General features: G+C 39.1%; 1 protein-coding gene across 1 annotated transcript in view; it reads left to right on the plus strand.

Moving 5' to 3' along the window:
• CHP1 (calcineurin like EF-hand protein 1) overlaps positions 1-18,435 on the plus strand; it is a 34,334-nt gene extending 15,899 nt beyond the window's left edge. The window contains exons 4-7 of the mRNA XM_081048807.1: positions 3,002-3,129; positions 12,885-12,946; positions 16,200-16,322; positions 16,454-18,435. Of these exons, the coding sequence (XP_080904933.1) occupies positions 3,002-3,129; positions 12,885-12,946; positions 16,200-16,322; positions 16,454-16,507 (367 nt within the window). The 3' untranslated portion in view covers positions 16,508-18,435. The remainder of the gene's footprint in view (positions 1-3,001; positions 3,130-12,884; positions 12,947-16,199; positions 16,323-16,453) is intronic.

The following is an 18,435-nucleotide window of genomic DNA, read 5'->3' on the forward strand; positions in this document are numbered from 1 at the left end:
ATCTTTTACCCAAATGCATCTATTATTATACTGTTAACATTTTGCCTCATTTGTGTGTGCTCTCTGTCTCTTACAGTCCTAGTCAATAAAAATGTAAGCATGCCACATACATAGTTATAAATTTTCTAGTAGCCACATTAAAAAAGTAAAAACGAACAAGTAAATTAGCTTTGGCAATACATATTTTATTTAACCCCACATATCCAAAATATTATCATTCGATATGTAATCAATATTTTAAAATTATTAATGTATTTTACACTATTTTTTCATATTAAGTCTTTGAAATCCAGTGTGTAATTTACAATAATAGTACCTGTCAAGTGCTTTACTAATATAAAATATTTTTTTCCAGCTTTATTGACACATGATTGACAGAGAACATTATGTGTTCTATATGTGTGATTCTATATATGTCTATGTTGCAAAATGATTATCACAATGAGGTTAATTAACACATACGTCACCTCACATAGTTACTTTTGTATTGTGATGAGAACTTTTATAATCTACTCTCAGCAACTTTCAGATACACAGTATGGTGCTGTTAACTGTGTATGCTGTACATTACATTGGCAGAGCTTATTCATTTTATAACTGGAAGTCTGTGCCCTTTGACCACCTTCACCTGTTTCCCCCACTATCTATTTTACTCTAATATATTATTCATATTCCAGTTTAATCAGTTCATCCAATAATGTCCTTTATAGCACTGTGCCCCCGCCCCCCCCCTCCAATACAGGATCCAGTCTGAGTCAGTTGTCATGTCTCTTTAGCCTCCTTTCATCTGGAACCTTTCCACAGCCTTTATTTCTCTTTTACCACATGGACTAAGGATGTGGTCCCGCCCTCCCCCGGCCCGGGTCCTCCACCACATGCACACTTTCTCAAATAGCTTTGGGTTTGTCTAATCTAACACTAGGCTTTTGATAGCTTCTAGCTAATACACTCCCTTCAAAGTACTGAGTAAATATTGACTGATTTGGTTAGGTACCTTTTCATGAATAAAGCTTATCATATAATCATTTTTTAAGTAATCTCTTGAACAATCTCTTCCGGGTTCCTTGTGACTTGTCTTTATGACCCACAGGACTTTGAAAAGGTTTATGGTTGCCAGTTCTTAATAATGAGACTGAGTGTCAGTGAGGACACTCAGATAAAATGCCTGGAGAGGAAATTTTAGAATTCTGAATAGAGAGCAAAAGAATTTGCAAGTTGAGAAGTTGGGTACTCAGTAAATCTGAGCGACAGTCAGAGGAGGAAGACTAGTAGCCCGTTTGTGTAAGACAGGAATCAGATCAGATTGAGACGTACTCTTTGCAGATGTTGACCATGAGTAATCTCCCCTTCCTCATTTCCCTGGTTTTTCCCCTGAACTGCCTGCCCTGTTTGTTTCAGGTGCTGAATTTGTGCTGAATTCTTCCCTTTTTTCACTTCCTCTTGTAGCCCATGCAGAGCATTGAACCTTCTCTAGAGAAAACTTTCACAATTGTGCTTTGTATTCAAACCTTTTGCAATGAAAAGTAAACCCAGTAGAGTCATTTTGCCAGCCTTTTCCCCTCATAGTCACTATTGCTGATTGGAAGGCCTAACCACCTTTGTTACGTGGGCAGTGTCGCCTGCTGTCCTACCCAGGGATCTGCTGCTCAGCACAATAGGTGGGTGTACACGAACGAGGAAGCCCACGCTGAGCTGCACTGCTACGCTCTCAGCAAGCTGCACCCTTGCTTCTTGCTGTATCAAATCAGATACCGATTTTGGCTTCCAGGGTTTTTGTTGTCTAGTCTTATGCAGGTGGATTTTTTTTTTTTTTAAAGAATGGGATTTGAAAGTGGAACATTGGTATTTAGTTACCTTTACTCAGAGACGTCATGCCAGTAATGCACTCATTAACCTGTTTGTTCTGGCATATGACTCAAATCTTATTCCACATTACCTGATTCCTCAGATCTTACATTTTTTACAAGATACTGCTCCACTAGTAGTATAGCTACCCTGAACTAAAGGTCATTCTTTTGAGTACAAAGAGACCCAACATAGCAGATATATTAAGGAAGGCACACAAAGACTGGGATTTATTTTTTAGGCAGCCACAGGAGCCAGGCAACCTGTTCTTTCCATGACTGATTTAGATGAATGACTATGTCTCATGAGACATTCTTTTTTAATATTAAAGAACGTTCTTCATTTATTCAAGTTTTGGAATTATTTCTTATAGGATTATTGATTAGCCTATGGCTCAATAAAAAGATTTTCTCTAAAGTTAAGTACCAAAAAAGCTTTATATACAAAGAGGTTTTTCAAAACACTGTGATCATGAAAAATGGGGGAGGGGCTATCTATCCAATTATGAGGGAATAATAAAATCATGATACAGCCACACAGTTATTATGCAGACATTTAAAATGTTTCAAAGTGTTACTGATTGCAAACATTAAAAGCTTAACAGTTTTAAAAAGCAAGATAAAATTTCACATGCAGTATGTTGACAATTACCCAAAAAGCGTAGAAAAATTACTGGAAGAAAATATATTAATGATAGTTGTAATTGATTGGTAGAACTTGGAATGGTTTTTCTTTCTACTTTTTACCCCAAATTTCCAGAAATGTATTTACTGCTTTTATAACTAAATGAACTTTATTTTAAGAGCACTTTTCCATAATATGCCTTGCTGCAGAGTCTGAAGCAGTGAGTCTAAGTTCTGGCTTTCCTGATAGCATAGCCCTGGAGCTACTCAAAATCCTCTTTGGGAAAAGATATACAAATAAACTCAATAGGTGACTTTGACACTGGTTAATCATTCACAAAGTGGGAATAATAGTACCTACCTCACAGGGTTGGGGGGACACTAATTTTATGAGGCCTAAAGTACTATGCATATGGAAAGAGACCTAGTTAAATGGACTTTCAGGCCACTCTAGCTAAAATGATTGGCAATATATTGAATTCGTAAGAAATAATCACCCTAATTGACATCTCTTTATTATGTTTCCCAAACAGGGAGGACCAGGTAAACTTCCGTGGATTCATGAGAACTTTGGCTCATTTCCGACCCATTGAGGATAATGAAAAGAGTAAAGATGTGAATGGACCAGAACCACTCAACAGCCGAAGCAACAAACTGCACTGTAAGGAGCTCAAGTCTTCTAGTTTTAAATATTTGCTTTTCATTTCTTACAAATCATTCATTTACTCATTCATTTATTGAATAAGCATTTACAACAGTATAGTGGTTAAGAGCTCCGACCCAGGAGCTAAACTGGCTGGGTTTGAATCACAGCTCTGCCACTTTTTGACCATGTGACTTTGGGCAAATTACTAAAATCCTTGGGCCTTAGTTTGCTCTTTTGTAAAATGGAATATTAAGGGGTTTCACATAGGGATATTGTGAGGATTAAATAAGTTAATATGTGTTAAGTACTTCAAACAGTGCCTGACAGTAAGAGTTAGCTACTAATATCCTTATAGTTCATAGAATGCCCACTGTGGTAAGTGCTAAGGTGACACCAGTGAAAAAGACCTAGCCCCACCTGTAAGGAATAATGGCGAGATCCTTGGCCCATCTTAGAATTTGATAGATAGTGAATGTGACTTAAGGTCTGGGTGGATAGCTGGGGTAGTGCAAGGTTTAATTTTTGTCCCCATGCCTCTTTGCCTCCTTTCCTTGGATGTTTGTTCCTTAGATTTCCCTCTGCCCTTGATTCATGTATGAGATTGCCAAATCTCTTACAACACTTCTAAGTGAAATTTAATTTCTCTTTTCATTCAACACAAGTCAAAACTAGAATTGAAATTACGTTGAATTGATTGAGCTCATGCTTCTCTTACAAGGGTGCACAGTGATATACAGAGACGTCTGTAAAAAGAAAAAGGCTTTTTAATATTGAAACAAATGTAGATAAATTATAGACTATAATGTCAAATTTGCATACATTTGAAAGATGGTACGTAAAGCCTTACGTAAGGCTTAAACTTCTGATTTGTGGCCCTTGGGCTATATCCCCAGTCGGTCTCTAGGAGTATGAGTTCACCTCGTGTTGATACTTCAAGAAAAGAGTTTAAGAAACACTGCAATAAATATTGTTATATAGGATAGGGAAGATTTTTGAACCAAAATAATAAAATACTGCTCTTCTTTACTACAAGATCATTTACCTTAATGAAGAGCAGACTGCTTAAATACAAACAAAACCGACTATAAAAGAAAAGAACTCTAATGAATTGTTCTCAAATTTATTGTATACGATATTAGTGAATTCCAATTTCTTCTTTCAAGACTAAATACTGTTTGAGACAAAGCCATGTATCTTACATTTAAACAGTTTTAGCATATACTTAGTACATGTTTGCCTGATTCAGACATTAGTATAGTAGAAATGTTCTTATTCAGTGTTGTCAGATGAGGAATTGATCAATAATTAACAAAGGCAGCAGTATCATAGAACATAGAAAAGGATACGTGGTTTAGCATTTTATTTTATCTTAAAATATTTAAAAACAAATTCACTTTTGATACATTTAAAAACACAATCTTTTGATAGAGGACCAAGAGTTGTTTTGTTTTGTTTTGTTTTAGAATAGGTCTGCTGATAGTTGTTGTGAGACTTTTTTTTGTAGAGCACATCTATAATGTATAGTCTAAGGTTTCTAGTTGCAGTTTCTTTTAAGTGGAAAGAAGGGTTCAAGATAACTCGTAAAGCATTCTGAGAATTGACTCTTTCTAGGCATTTACTTTTTTTTCTCAATCTTTTACAGTTGTCTTGCCATACTTAACTTTAGCAAGTTTTTTTCCCCAGTGGCTTAATTTTGAGTTGTTTAGAAGTAATTAATCTAATTTTCTTAGAAACAGTAACTTTCCACTGAGCATATGTCTTTATTATTAAATTATATAGTTTTATTAAAAGTACAAATGGTACAGTTTTAGGATTGTTGACACACCTGACTCTTAGTAAGCAACCCATTTACCAGGTGGCGTGGACACTCCATGTAGCCTGTCAGGTAGGGGCATGCAGTGTCATTCCCACCCCACACACACACCCCCACCCCCCCATGGCAGTTGGGTCGATTTGCATGGGGGGAGGACAGCATCTGTGTCTTTGGTGAGTTGCTTAAGGAGAAGACAGTTGAGAGACATTCTGTGCTCTCTGAAACTGCTCATTTTTCTAATCCCGGATTGGAGGAGACTTGAAAGGTCACCAATTCCCTACACAGCACGGGCTCTCCTTTTTCCAAATCATGAGTTCTCTTTGGCAGTCTGGTGAATCCTGTTGACCCCCCTCTCAGAATGTTTTTAAATGCATAGAATAAAATACATAGGATTACAAAGGAAACCAAGTGTATTGAAGTATAATGAAACTATGAAGACAACTTTGTAATACAGTACTAGGTGTGCTTCTTTATTATACGTTAAGTCACAGGGTGTAACATTGGAGCCCTGCTGCCGTGCGTCAGCTCTGTATCTTGGATGTGGTAATAGTTACACGAATCTGCATAGGTGACAGAAGTGCGTAGAACTACACACACACACACACACACACACACACACACACACACACACACACACACACACACGGTGAAGTCGGAATGTGCTGTGTGGATTGTACCACTGTCTGTTTCCTGGTTTTGATGGTGTATTGATGCTACCGCCAGGGGAGGCTGCAGGAAGGATATATGGGACCTTCCTGTATATATATGTATATATATTTTTTTTTTTTGCAACTTCCTATAAATTTCTAATTACTCCAGAATAAAAACTAAAAACGAAACAACCAACATTACGTGGGGAAAGCAATCAAGAAACTCATTCACGTGCTGCTGTTGCGTATTGCTTCCATGGCATTAGTTGATGTAAAATAGCTTTTAGGAAGACATTTAATAAGGTCTTCCTCGATGTTCTGTTGTACACAATGGAGCAAATAGGTTAGAATACCCAAAATGGATGAATTTGTGTCACACTACAAAGTGGTATGCTGCAGGGCTCTTGCAGCTTTTTGGTGGTTTTTTCATCAGTGACTTTTCATTGAAGATGTAATTAGCAAATATATCGAGTTTCTGGTTGACTGTAAACTTGAAAGCATAGTGAATACAGAATCAGAGCCAAAAGAGGTCTTGATAGGCTGAAAAAAGTTGCACTAAATCTAACAAAATGAGTGTTATAAGCGATAAACCAGAGTGCTGCATTTGGGTCCAACAACACATATAAATAAGATCTAAGGGTAAATGTAAAATGAAGCCACCGTACACTGAGTCTGCCTAGCCTGCAGCACCCTCACCCCAAAATAATGTAACATTGGGCCATGAGAAGAGAAATGTATCATTTAGAATGAGAGTAGTGCTAAGACTACTGTGTGCTAGAGAACACATCTTGGGAACTGTACTTCATTTTGGATCCCAAAGATATACTAGAGCACATTATAAGAAAGTAAATAGAAGTTTGAAGGCACCAAAAACCATAAATCATTATCATAAGGAAGGTTTTTTTTAATCGTGGTAGAAAACACGTAACATAAAACCTACCATCTTAAACATTTTTAAGTGTACAGTTTAGTAATATTAACTATACTCACATTCTTGTGGAACAGGTTGCCAGAACTTTTTCATCTTTCAGCTAATCTAAACTCTAGACCCATTAAACTTTCTTTTTACCCGCTAAGGAAAATTTTGAGAGAACTGGGCATAAAGTCAGAAGAAGGAAAGACTGGCTTAGAGATTTATCTTCAAATATATGAAAGTCTCATGTAGAAAAGAATTTATGCAGTGAGGATCATAGAGCTATTTCAGTTCAGCAGAAGGAGGAATATTTTTTAACGAGATGCTCATATATAGATAGGGCTGCCTCAGAAAAGGCAGTGATTCCCTGTTCAAGGAAAAAGGGATCTCGTGAAACACTGCTTCTTCATTTAGGTCCACAGACGGGAGGAGTCTGAAGGTGGGAAGGAAAAAGAGTATATAGTTTTCTCCCAATGTCTACTGAAATTTGGTATTTCATTTATTTATGAATGCTGGCAATAGACCACAGCAATAATGGTACCTGTGGCTCTGACACCAATAGAAATGAGACTTATTTATTCCACCTTGAAGTTGTTGCAAGTATTTCAGTTTGTCATTTGTGCTTATCAGTGGTTCAAAATTACGATAATTCTTTGACCCAACAGTATGGCAGTTCCTCAAAAAATTAAAAACAATTACCATATGATCCAGCAATTCCACCTCTGAGTATATATACCCAAAGGAATTGAAAGCAGAGTCTCAAAGAGATATTTGTACACCCGTGTTCCTAGCAGCATTATTCACAAGAGCTAAAATGGGGAAGCAACCCACGTGTCCATCAAAGGATGAATGGATAAGCAAATGTGTATACATACAATGGAGTATTATTCAGCCGTTCAAAGGAAGGCAATTCTGGTACATGCTACCATGTGGATGAACCTTGAGGACATTATTCCAGTTATAAAAAGACAAATACTGTATTATTCCACATATATCGGGTACTTAAAATAGTCAAAATCATAAAGACAGAAAGTATAATGGTGATTGCCAGGGATGGGGTGAGGGGAGAATGGAGAGTTATTTTTAATAGAGTTTCAGTTTTATGAAATGAAAAGAGGTGTGATTGTGATGGTTATTCAACAAAAGCATGTATTTAATACCACTGAACTGTATGTTTAAAAATGGTTGAGGTGGTAAATTTTATGTTATATGTATTTTACCACAATAAAAAAAGAAAAGAAAAAGTAGTAGGTAAAGTGAATTGAACCCCTTGTGGTTTTTCAAAGTCTCTACATTATAGACCTTTCAATCAGCAAGCAATTAATAGTAAGAAAAGAAAAAATTACACTTTGTTAGCTTTGTGTTTCCATGACTTGATTCAAATATTTTATGCAACACATCTATGGAGTTCTTTCTCTGCAGTTCATTTCCTTTATAAATTACTGTGGTCTCAAGTGAATTAATTTACACTGACCTTTAAGAAAGTATTCCAAATAGCATTAGTGTACTTGGTAGTTATTCGGTATGTCAATTAGGATCCCTTCCGCTGACTCATCTTCAACAATAAGGACATGTATTATGTCATTTTACAGGTCAGGAGAGGCACCCATCAGGGATAATTGTGTTGTCAAGGACCCAGATTTTTTCTGTTGCTCTGCTTTGCCATCCTTAGGCATAGCTGGGACATTATTCTGCTTCATCCGAAGACAGCTCCTCATGGTCACATGACGGTTTTCTGTGGCAATGGGCTGTGTACTTCCCTGTCCACATCTTACAGGGGGCAGAGAGAATCAGAGAGACAGAATCCCTTCCTGAAGCTGTGGATGAGATTCTATTAGGAAGGAAGAAGGTCTGAATACCACTTTAAAAGGCAAACTTTAGGATGAAATAGGATAACAACAAAGTGCTGTGCAACTTATGCATGGTTTTCACCATGACTTTAGTCTTGGCTTTCAGATCAACTTTTATAGGAAGCTGAAAATAACTTAGAATTCTGTTGCGGTCTATATGTAGGGATCACTTTCCTGTACTTAGACCAACAGTGAAACCAAAGCTACAGACAGGAGGAGCCCTGGATGTCTGCTCCTCTGTCTATATATTGGTTCTCTTTGAATTTCGTACAGAGCAATGGAAGCAGCAAGATGGCACTTCTTGTAGATTAAGAGCAATTGAACATCCTACACCTAGCAACACATTTGCCAGTGAGGAACATTTACCTTACATATAGGTGGTATGTTACATAAAAATGTGGGCTTCTGGAACCAAATTTGTTTATGGTCCATCTTCTGCATAGAAGAGTTTCTCCAGGAACTCTGAGAACACGCTTGTCCTTTTCTTTTTTATGCCACAGTGAACGAATGTCAAGTGCAACCAACAAGGCTTAGCTGTACCGATGTAGGCACAGGCCCAAGCACACATAGTATTACTGCTCTGTTTGTCTCCCAGGACTGGTTCCTTATTGCTCTCCTTCAGATCAGAGAGGTTTTAATGACTTATGTGAAAGATACAGCCCAACTTACAATGCTCTAGAGCAGGAGTGTTCAAACTTTTTTCAACATTTTTTACCAAGGGCCGTCTGCAGTAAAATACACAAACAGCCGGGCCACTCACTCGAGGTGAAGTACGAATTGCCTCCCAAGGTTTATTTAAGTAAACTAAATCTATTTTTGGAATTTGCTGCGGGCCAATTAACAATGGATTGCGGAGTGCAGCGGGCAGCAATTTTGATTCCCCTGCTCTAGGGCATGGTAAGTAAGCTAGATGTCTATAAACCTCCCTTTCAATGTTCTAATTGTCCTCTTATATGATTTAAGTGTTTTATAACACATCATGAATGATGTGAGAAATAAAGAGTCTGCATGAAGATATTTTATTTGGATGATAAGGAATAGTGGTAAAGTTGAGTTTGGGAGAGTAGCCAAAAAGAAATAGTGAGCAGCATTATTCACCATAGCCAAAATGTAGAAGCAACCCAAGTGTCCCTCAACAGATGACTGGAAATACAAAATGTGGTGTGTACATACAATGAAATATTCAGTATTTAAAAAGGAAATTCTGACACATGCTACTACATGAATGAATCTACTTATACAAAAAAAAAGAAAATAGGCCAGACACAAACGATTACTCTTACATGAGGTTCCTGGAGTAGTCAAATTCCTAGAGAGAAAGTTGCCAGGGGATGGGGAAATGGGGAGTTACTGTTTAATGGGTCAGTTTCAGTTAGGGAAGATGAAAACGTTCTGGTCAAGGATGGTGGTGATGGATACACCATAATGCGAGCATACATAACTATACACTTTTAAAAGGGGTCAAAATGGTAAACTTTATGTATATTTTACTACAATTAAAAAAAAAAGAAACAGTGATTAAAATGTAAAGGTTTGACTGAGACCATTCATTTGGTCTGTCATTAAGCAAATGTATGATTTTGTACCTCTCAGGCAACTGAGGCAGAGAGAGGGTAAATTACTTGCTCATGTTCACATAGTAAGCATCAGAGCCAGCATTCGGCCGAGCCAGTCTTAACCCCTGTCCTGTATTGCTCTGCCAAGTTCAGGCGCTCGGGGTAGGGGTCCAACCTGGAGATGCACAGTTGAGGGTCTCAGCACTGGATGGCATGTGAAATCATGGAACTGGAGATAGGAGAAGATGACAAACTATGATGAATACTGCTGCCAAGTGCCATCCAGCAGGAAGGCAGGGATGTTCAATACGGTAAACGGCGCATAGAACCTTAGTAACAGTGATGACAAGTTTCAACTTGTTCAGTGCAGTCAGTTGGATGTGAGCTACGGTGGAGGGAAGTTGTGTTTTAAAGTATGCCAGAATCTCATCCTCCATCATGACAAGTCTCCATGTCACACATTGCTTCTGGTATATGGCAATTTCTGTCAAATAAAAACATCACGGTGTGTCCTCATCCACCTTATTCACTGGATCTGGCACTGGGCAACTTCTGGCTCTTCCCCAAAGTCAAAATGATTCAGGACATCGAGGCAGCAACAACAGCACAACTAAAGACACTCACGAAAGAGGACTTCCAGAACTGCTTCAGAAAGTGGCAGGGACAATAAGATAAATGTGTTCGAAGTGAGAGGGAGTATTTTGAGGGGGATTAATGGCAATGTGTCTTTTATTATAATAAATAAATATATATATATTTTTTTATTTAAACATTCACCGTATTGTTTGATCACACCTCCTAAATGTTCTTCGATGGATGAATGGATAAAGAAGATGTGGTACAGGGGGCATCCCGTTAGCTCAGTTGGTTAGAGCGCGGTGTTCTTAACAACATGGTTGCTGGTTCGATCCCTACATGGGCCACTGTGAGCTGCGCCTTCCACAACTAGATTGAAACAACTACTTGACTTGGAGCTGATGGGTCCTGGAAAAACACACTCGAAATAAATAAAAAGTTTAAATAAAAAAAAAGAAGATGTGGTACATATATACGATGGAATCCTACTCAGCTGTAAGAAAGAACGAAATACTGCCATTTGCAACAACATGGATGATCTTGAGAGTATCATGCTAAGTGAAATAAATCAGAAAAGGACAAAAACCATATGATTTCACTCGTGGGATATAAAACAAAGCAACAAATGAACAAACCAAACAAGCTCATAGACACAGATAACAGTATGGTGGTTACCAGAGGAGAAGGGATTGGGGGAAGGGTGAAGAAGGGAGTCAAATACATGGCAACAAGGAGACTAGACTTTGGATGGGGAGCACATAGTGCATGTCCAGATGATGTGTTATATGATTGGACACTCGAAACTTACGATATTAACCAATGTCACCCCAATAAATTTTAAAAGAAGCTTAGACTTCTGTAAATACTTTGGCAGCAAGGGATATAAGTGTTTATGCCAGTTACCCAATTAAGAAATTCAGAAATAGATATTTATGGGTTATATAGCAAACGGGTTTCAATCCTGAAATCATCCTAAAGATAGCTTAGTAGATAACACATTGTATGGTATTTTAGAAAGATGACAGCATATGCAGAAGGGTGAGTGGGGAGGTGGGGAATATATTAAACACATACTCCTTTAGGAACACTTATGACCCTTACCTTCTTTCCCCTGGACTCTAAACTTCCTAAGCAGATAAATCCTCAAATTTGGTAAAGATGGTTACTCAACTAACCAAATTAAACAGACAAACATCAGAGAAAGTCTTTTCCGGTTACTTCCCCTTCCAGAATTCTAATGTGTACCTTACAAAGAGTAAATTAGATTTTAAAAAAAAGTTTACTTCGACTTTTAGTGGATTCACTCCTTTGGTAGGGGGTGATGTTTAAATTTTTAGGTATTCATCCATGTATTCGTGCCTTTGTACCTAGTATTAGCTCTGCCTGGAATGCCACCCCTCATCAGACTTAATCAATTGTTACTTGAATTAGAAGCATATCTGCCATATGCTTCGTCCCCCTGAATTTCAGATATATAAGAGCACTTAGAATGTATTGAAGTGAGGGGTACATGTTGCTCTCCTCTACGAGATCATAAGTTTCTTAGGACAAGATCTAAATCTGTGTATCTTAATAACTAGAGCAGTGGGGTTTCGGCCTTTAGTATTCATTGAGAAACCAAAAATCTTAGTGGCATACTTGAAGTGATTCAAAGCCTCAAAACCACACTAAATTCAGCTATGATTATAAGGTAGTCACTTCGTTAGTGTGACAATTTCTCACAGTGCTTATAAAATCACTCAGTGTTGTCACACTATTCACTTGGTAACCCTTCAGCAACATGGTACTGTGAATGATTTTTGCTCCTCTGAATTCTCTCTCATGTGTCCTACTTTGTAGAAGACTTAGAGAGAAACATGACAAGGTCAGATCATCAAATTTTTCGCAATTTTATTTGAAACTAAAGTTCTTTCAGTTTCCTTCAGGACTCCCAAATGGTAGATAATTATTAGAAATTTGGCCTGAATTTCCCAAAGTCACCATTTTCCCAGAGCAGTATTTTGTGTAGTCAGCTATTTGGTACCTGTATAACTCCTATTTTTGGCTCCCCCTGAGTGGTGCACAGTAGACTTGATAGGTTGTGAGACGACCTAATAATGTACAGAACCACTATGGGTTTTGGTTTTTTGTTTTTTGTTTTTGTTTTAGTTCTAAGAAAAAGGGCACTCAACTTTTTTGAGTTTTCTGATTTGTTCGAGGAAGGGCCCATATTTCACCAAAGCTGAGATGCCTTCAATTATGAGACACACCTCAATTTCTTAAATGTTAATAGTCTTTAAAAGCTCTACAAGTAATGGCAATTGCTCTTGGAAAAACTATTAATTTGGTGTCAGTTTTCTGTCCTTTACATATTTAGTTCCTTGAGAAGGGGCACTACTGAATCTCTACTAACTTCTTGTTTTTCCCTACCAGTTGCTTTTCGACTATATGATTTGGATAAAGACGACAAGATCTCTCGCGATGAACTGCTACAGGTATGTGGGAGAGTTCCCAAGCACGGATAACCTGTGTTTGGGCCCTGCTTACTTATTCTTGCAGGCAGGAATTGTTCTTTCCTTCAGTAAGCATTTATTTAACACCTGCTGCGTGCAGAGTCCTGTCCTAGATACAAGGGAGCAGATGATCGGGGAAACTTGAAATGGCACTTCGAGTTCTCACCAACAGACATCTCCACTATTTAAAAGCCAACTAAGTGTCATTTAGGTGCTGCCTGGCAGAGCTAAAATATGTGAGATGATTTAGATTAAATAGTTTCGTGATTGTCCAGTCAGTTTATCATCAACCAAGTAATTCTGATGACACGTAGGTAATGGCCGCTGTTTCATCTATACTTGGGTTTGACACAAGAGTCAGGGAACTGCTGCTGGGCCGTGTACACTGAACTAACTGCCCATTGTCCTGTGTGGTTCCCTGAGGACAGTTCCTTGTCTTCTAGCAGTGACTAGCATTTCATCCTGTTAGCATGGCCCATCTATTCTTCCTCTCCCTTCTCCCCTAAGTACAAGTTTAGAAAGGGAGAACATTCTCCTTTTTTCTTTACTTTTTAAAATCTTTATAAACTTGGAGGACGCTAGGTGGCTAACACATTCAGGAATTTCCATGGGGAAATTTCTCTATTTCAAGATACGCCTAAAAAGTAAAGTGGTTTCTTTTCGCCCTGAAGTAAATCTGAACTCATTCAGTGTCTTGAGACGTCTTCTAAGTTGAAGCTTACTCAGGCCAGACTAAGAACCAGTCCAAGGTATTCATTCCCACATTTCTATGTCTGGGAATACTGAAATAGTGTTAGTATCCTTTGCTTTAGAGTTGGGGATCTCTTTCGTCAGTAAGAAGAATTTACTATAATTGCTACGTATGGGCTTCTGAGTTCTGAAGAGAAAAAGTGGAGACAGTCACTTATAGTTGCATGTTTTCATCCTCTGGCCCAGATCTGGATGCCAGAACGATTGTTTTATGTGTGTTTTTTGGAGTGGAGGTTGATTTATGTTCTATTATTAGGATAACACAAGCCTGAGGCAGAGTGGGGAGGAGATCATGTGGCCAGAATTCCAGTCAGCATCATTAAAGTAACCCTCAGGCCTGAAATGACTTTAGAAGAAACAGCTGGTGAACTGTTGAGGTATAAGAGAACTAGTTTTACCCTTGGAAGAAGATACAAACATTTTACCAAAGTGAGGACAGAACAAAGTTTACTTTTCTAGATGCTTCCATTTCCAAAACTTCCATTTCTTAACTATTCAGTGGATGTTAAAACATCTGTGGCGAGTTTATCGTAAGGAAAGTTTATCCTAAGGAAAGGCTGAGTGAGTGGTCATGTTTTCCTAGTATGATTTTTGTAAAAGTCCTGGTTAAACTTTTGGAGGAATGGATATATTCATTATCTTGATTGTGGTGATGGTTTTATAAGTGTGTACATATGTCAAAAGTTATCAGATTGCAAATTTTACGTATGTACAGTTTAAATATGTACAGTTTATTGTATATCAATTCCACTTCAATAAAGATAGTTGCTATACTCATTTTATGAGGCTAGTACAACTTTGATGTGCAAACCAAACCATGGAAAGACTGTACAAGAAAAAAAGTCTTAGAAAAACAGGTAGAAGAGAACATTCTTAAACTGATAAAAGGTATATACAAAACACCTCACCAGACATTTAAAAAGAGTCATAATAAAAGCCCATTTGCTAATAAAACTTCTGACTGAAAGCATAAGTGACATCACGGAGAGGTGGAACGTGCACTGGCTGGGCACAGAGACGTGGGCAGACAACTTGTGGCCCTGGTTGCTTGGACTGTCAAGCCACTTCTGGACCCTCATGTCCTCAGTAACGGACTGGATGAGTGATTTTTAAGATACCACCTCCCTATATATGCACAGTACACATGCACAATTCAATTCTGTAATTCTACAAATAAAACACTTCAGACACTAATTGGACTGAGATCTGAAGAAGCTGCTGTTTGAGGATGAATTTGTCTTGTTGGCCACACACCATCAGGGAAGATGGCAAACGGCCATTTTTTATTTTTGCTCGCATTGCCTCTTTATGAATCCTTTGATTGGTGTGCATTTATGCCCAAAATGTACAACTTCCAATTTTCAAGAATTGATTTGTGGGGAAAAAATGATGTGTTGGCGATTCCCACATGGGCCAGTGGGCTCTCAACAAAAAAAAAAAAAAAAAAAAAATGATGTGTTGGTACAAATCATTATTTCAGCCCTTTTTTTGTCTTTTCTGTAAAAAATCCTGTAATTTACTTTTTAAAAATCATTTCATGAGATTGGAGAAAGATATAAAGGAGGGGGGGAAGGAAGGCCTGTGAACAGCTGGGCTAGAAGGCCTTTCTTTCCTGGAAAAGCTCAGCTTTTACCTTCTGAAGACAGGTGGCTGACTACAGGAATGGAAGGCATCGCAAAAGCCCCCGTCCGCATTTCATATTGTCTGAGAGTCACGTCTTTAGAGTTGTTTCTTTTGTTTAAGGTAGCAATTTTTAGAGTATATTCACACCTTAAAGATGCTCGCAGAACCGGGGGAAGGGGAGAGGGTAAATTAGTTATGTTTGAAACAAATTTGGTGAAACTGTTAAATTCTGTTTACTGTAGTTCTCACAGCCCATTAAATGTTATTTTTCTAAAATGGGGTATATAGTATTTAACCCTTCAAGGACCTTGATGTTTCTTGGCCATGCTTTAAAAATAGTGGGCTAATGCACCGCCTCAGAGGACTGCATTTGAGTGGGATTCCAGAAAGCCCTACCAAACTGACTAAAACCAATAAGGAAATCGTTTGCCTCATGCAACAAGAAATCTGGAGGTAGGTTGCCCAGATTGATACAGTGCCTAAATGAGGTCCAGGAACGAAGCTGCCTCTGTGTTCTTGTCCTAGCATCCATAACACATATGACTTTGACTTCACAGTCCCAGGATGGCTGCTGTATCTCCAGTCATCATATCTACATTCCATGCAGGAAGAATGGGGAAGGATAAAATGCAAAGGACTGTCCCTCAGTGGGGCTTTGCTTTCCTGTTCAATGAGTTTGCCACAAAGTTCTGCTCATATCGGCGTCTAGAGAGGCTTGGATGAGAAGAGGAGGGTTTCAGCTGTCTGACTGTTAACGATGACATCAAAGGAAAAGAGGGTTGGAGAGGCTTTATCTTTAATCTTAGTAGAAGAGTCCCCCTGACCCTACGTCTCCAGTAATTCCTGGCTCTTGGTCCTGCAGGTGCTACGCATGATGGTCGGAGTGAATATCTCAGATGAACAGCTGGGCAGCATCGCAGACAGGACCATCCAGGAGGCTGATCAAGATGGGGACAGCGCCATATCTTTCACAGAATTTGTGAAGGTCAGTCAGTCACCACTTAGTTTGAAAAGTTAAATTCTGCACAGGAGGGAGGGAGAAAAACATTCATTAACAGTTTGGGACAGTATCTTCTGTCATGACCTTCATACCTGTAATTGGGTTTCTCCCCCCAGGTGTTGGAGAAAGTGGACGTAGAACAGAAAATGAGCATCCGATTTCTTCACTAAAAGACTGGGACCAAACCGTTCCTTGCTCTCTAGTATTTAAGAACTGGAAGTTGAGAGTCCTCCTGTCCATCAGCTCCACCTCCACCCCTTCTCCTCCTCCTCCCAGAGTACTATGGCTGTTGCATGATACCAAGTTATGTTCTGTCAACACGAACCTGCCTTTGGTTTATAAACAGGGCATTACAGAATGGTACACCCAGTCTATATCTGTTCAGTATCATTCACCAGTTATCTTCATTTCTAAGTACCCCCCAGCCCGGTTCTGCTCCTGAATGCCACATGTCCATCTAGTCTGAGAACGTGAGAGAGGGAATCATGCCAAGAACCAGCCAGCAAAGCTCTTTCCCGGGATGGAAACTGTATCCATGCTGCCTTCCCTCCAGCTGGGCGTTAGCGTGCTTCTCCATACCTTTTTATCTGTCCTTTGCTTCCTTCCTACTTCTCTTTCGCCTGACACACCATTCACTTCGTCTTTGTCACTGTTTTTTTATTACGCTTCAGTCCCCTTTGTTCTACTCAGCACCCCAAGCTATGCCTGTTCCGTGTATTTGTGACTTGGCAGGATAGTCCGGTGGTCTGCCCGGTTTTAAATTACCTTTCCTCTTCAATGGGTCTCTGGGATGTTGCCTGTCCAGGAGCTTTTCAGTAACTGACACGTCCCTTAGAAGAATGTGAGTGTCTCTTGGTCCCTTGCACTCTGCTCTGTTATCAAAGGGCTGTGGAGCGGAGATGTTCTTCAAAGGTGGTGGCCTTGGTGAGAGGTGTAGAGCCGAGTCTTTTAGGTGGCTGGCCCGGGTCGCTCTACCTCCGGCCTCTGATTCTCAGCATACATTCTGATGTGGCTACTCTTGTACAGTGTTGACTTTTCAGAAAATAGCCATATGCCAGCAGGGTGGCTTAGTTTAGGGACACCATCGGCACCAGAATGGCTGCTCTGGCAATATGCGTGGGGACGTTCTCATGGCTTTTTGAACAAGGAGGCTGGGCACCCTAAAAGCCTCAGGTATTCCCACCTCTGCAGCATGGTTTGTGCCTCAGTGTTGTGTGCCCTAGAATGCTTTTCACTTCACATTTCCAAGTAGAAAGATTAGTGTTACAGAAGTGCCTAACCATCCCAGTCCAAGAGATTTAGAGATTGTCCCCGGTGTCTTGAAGTTTTACACAAAATTCTCTCTGAATTTTACACTCGGCAAATATTAATGCTGGAAGCCATAGTCAGCTCCTAATACAGGTCCAAAGCATTGAATGTATCATTAGCTACCTGGTTACATTGACTCCCTAGCTCCTCTTGTAGACCTGTGCGAATCCCTTAGAAACAGGGGATCCGGCACTGGTGGCATGACCTGAGGTGGCATTACAGGCCTTTGCATGAGCCAGATGCAACTTCTCTGCTAAGTCAGCTTAGTATAGACCTCATTGAATCAGGTGGTTGTCATCCTAACATCTGTCTTTATGAGTCTGTTCATCCTTATATATCTGCCCTTGGCTGATTTTCTCTGACTCCTTGTTTGCTGGCTTGTTTCCTTGCTTTGGAAGGCTATCCAAGATGTATACGCAATACATTAGGAAGGGAATTGCTAAAAAAAAAAAAAAAAAAAAAGCACTAAAAACACTACAAAGGGAAGAGTGAGGAACAGAGGAGTTGCCAGGCTGGATGACTCAAGTGTAAATGACTGAGGAATTCTTGATGAAGTATCAGTTTGTTTGTGATCAAATGATATAATATAGGAATTGTATAAAAGGGAAGAGTTGCCTGACACTGATCTGCTAGAAAGGTACTTAAGGGTTCTTGACTTGCATATTTAAAGTTCCTAAGATTGTGGCTTTTTCCTCCTTTTGGCTGTATAGCAAACTATTTTAATCCACAGTGGTGCCTTATTGTTCCATTAAAACTGTATTCTCCAATCCATCAATAAATACTTGTGGTT

This window comes from Rhinolophus hipposideros (assembly GCF_964194185.1).
Source record: "Rhinolophus hipposideros genome assembly, chromosome: 5".
Lineage (NCBI taxonomy): Eukaryota > Metazoa > Chordata > Mammalia > Chiroptera > Rhinolophidae > Rhinolophus > Rhinolophus hipposideros.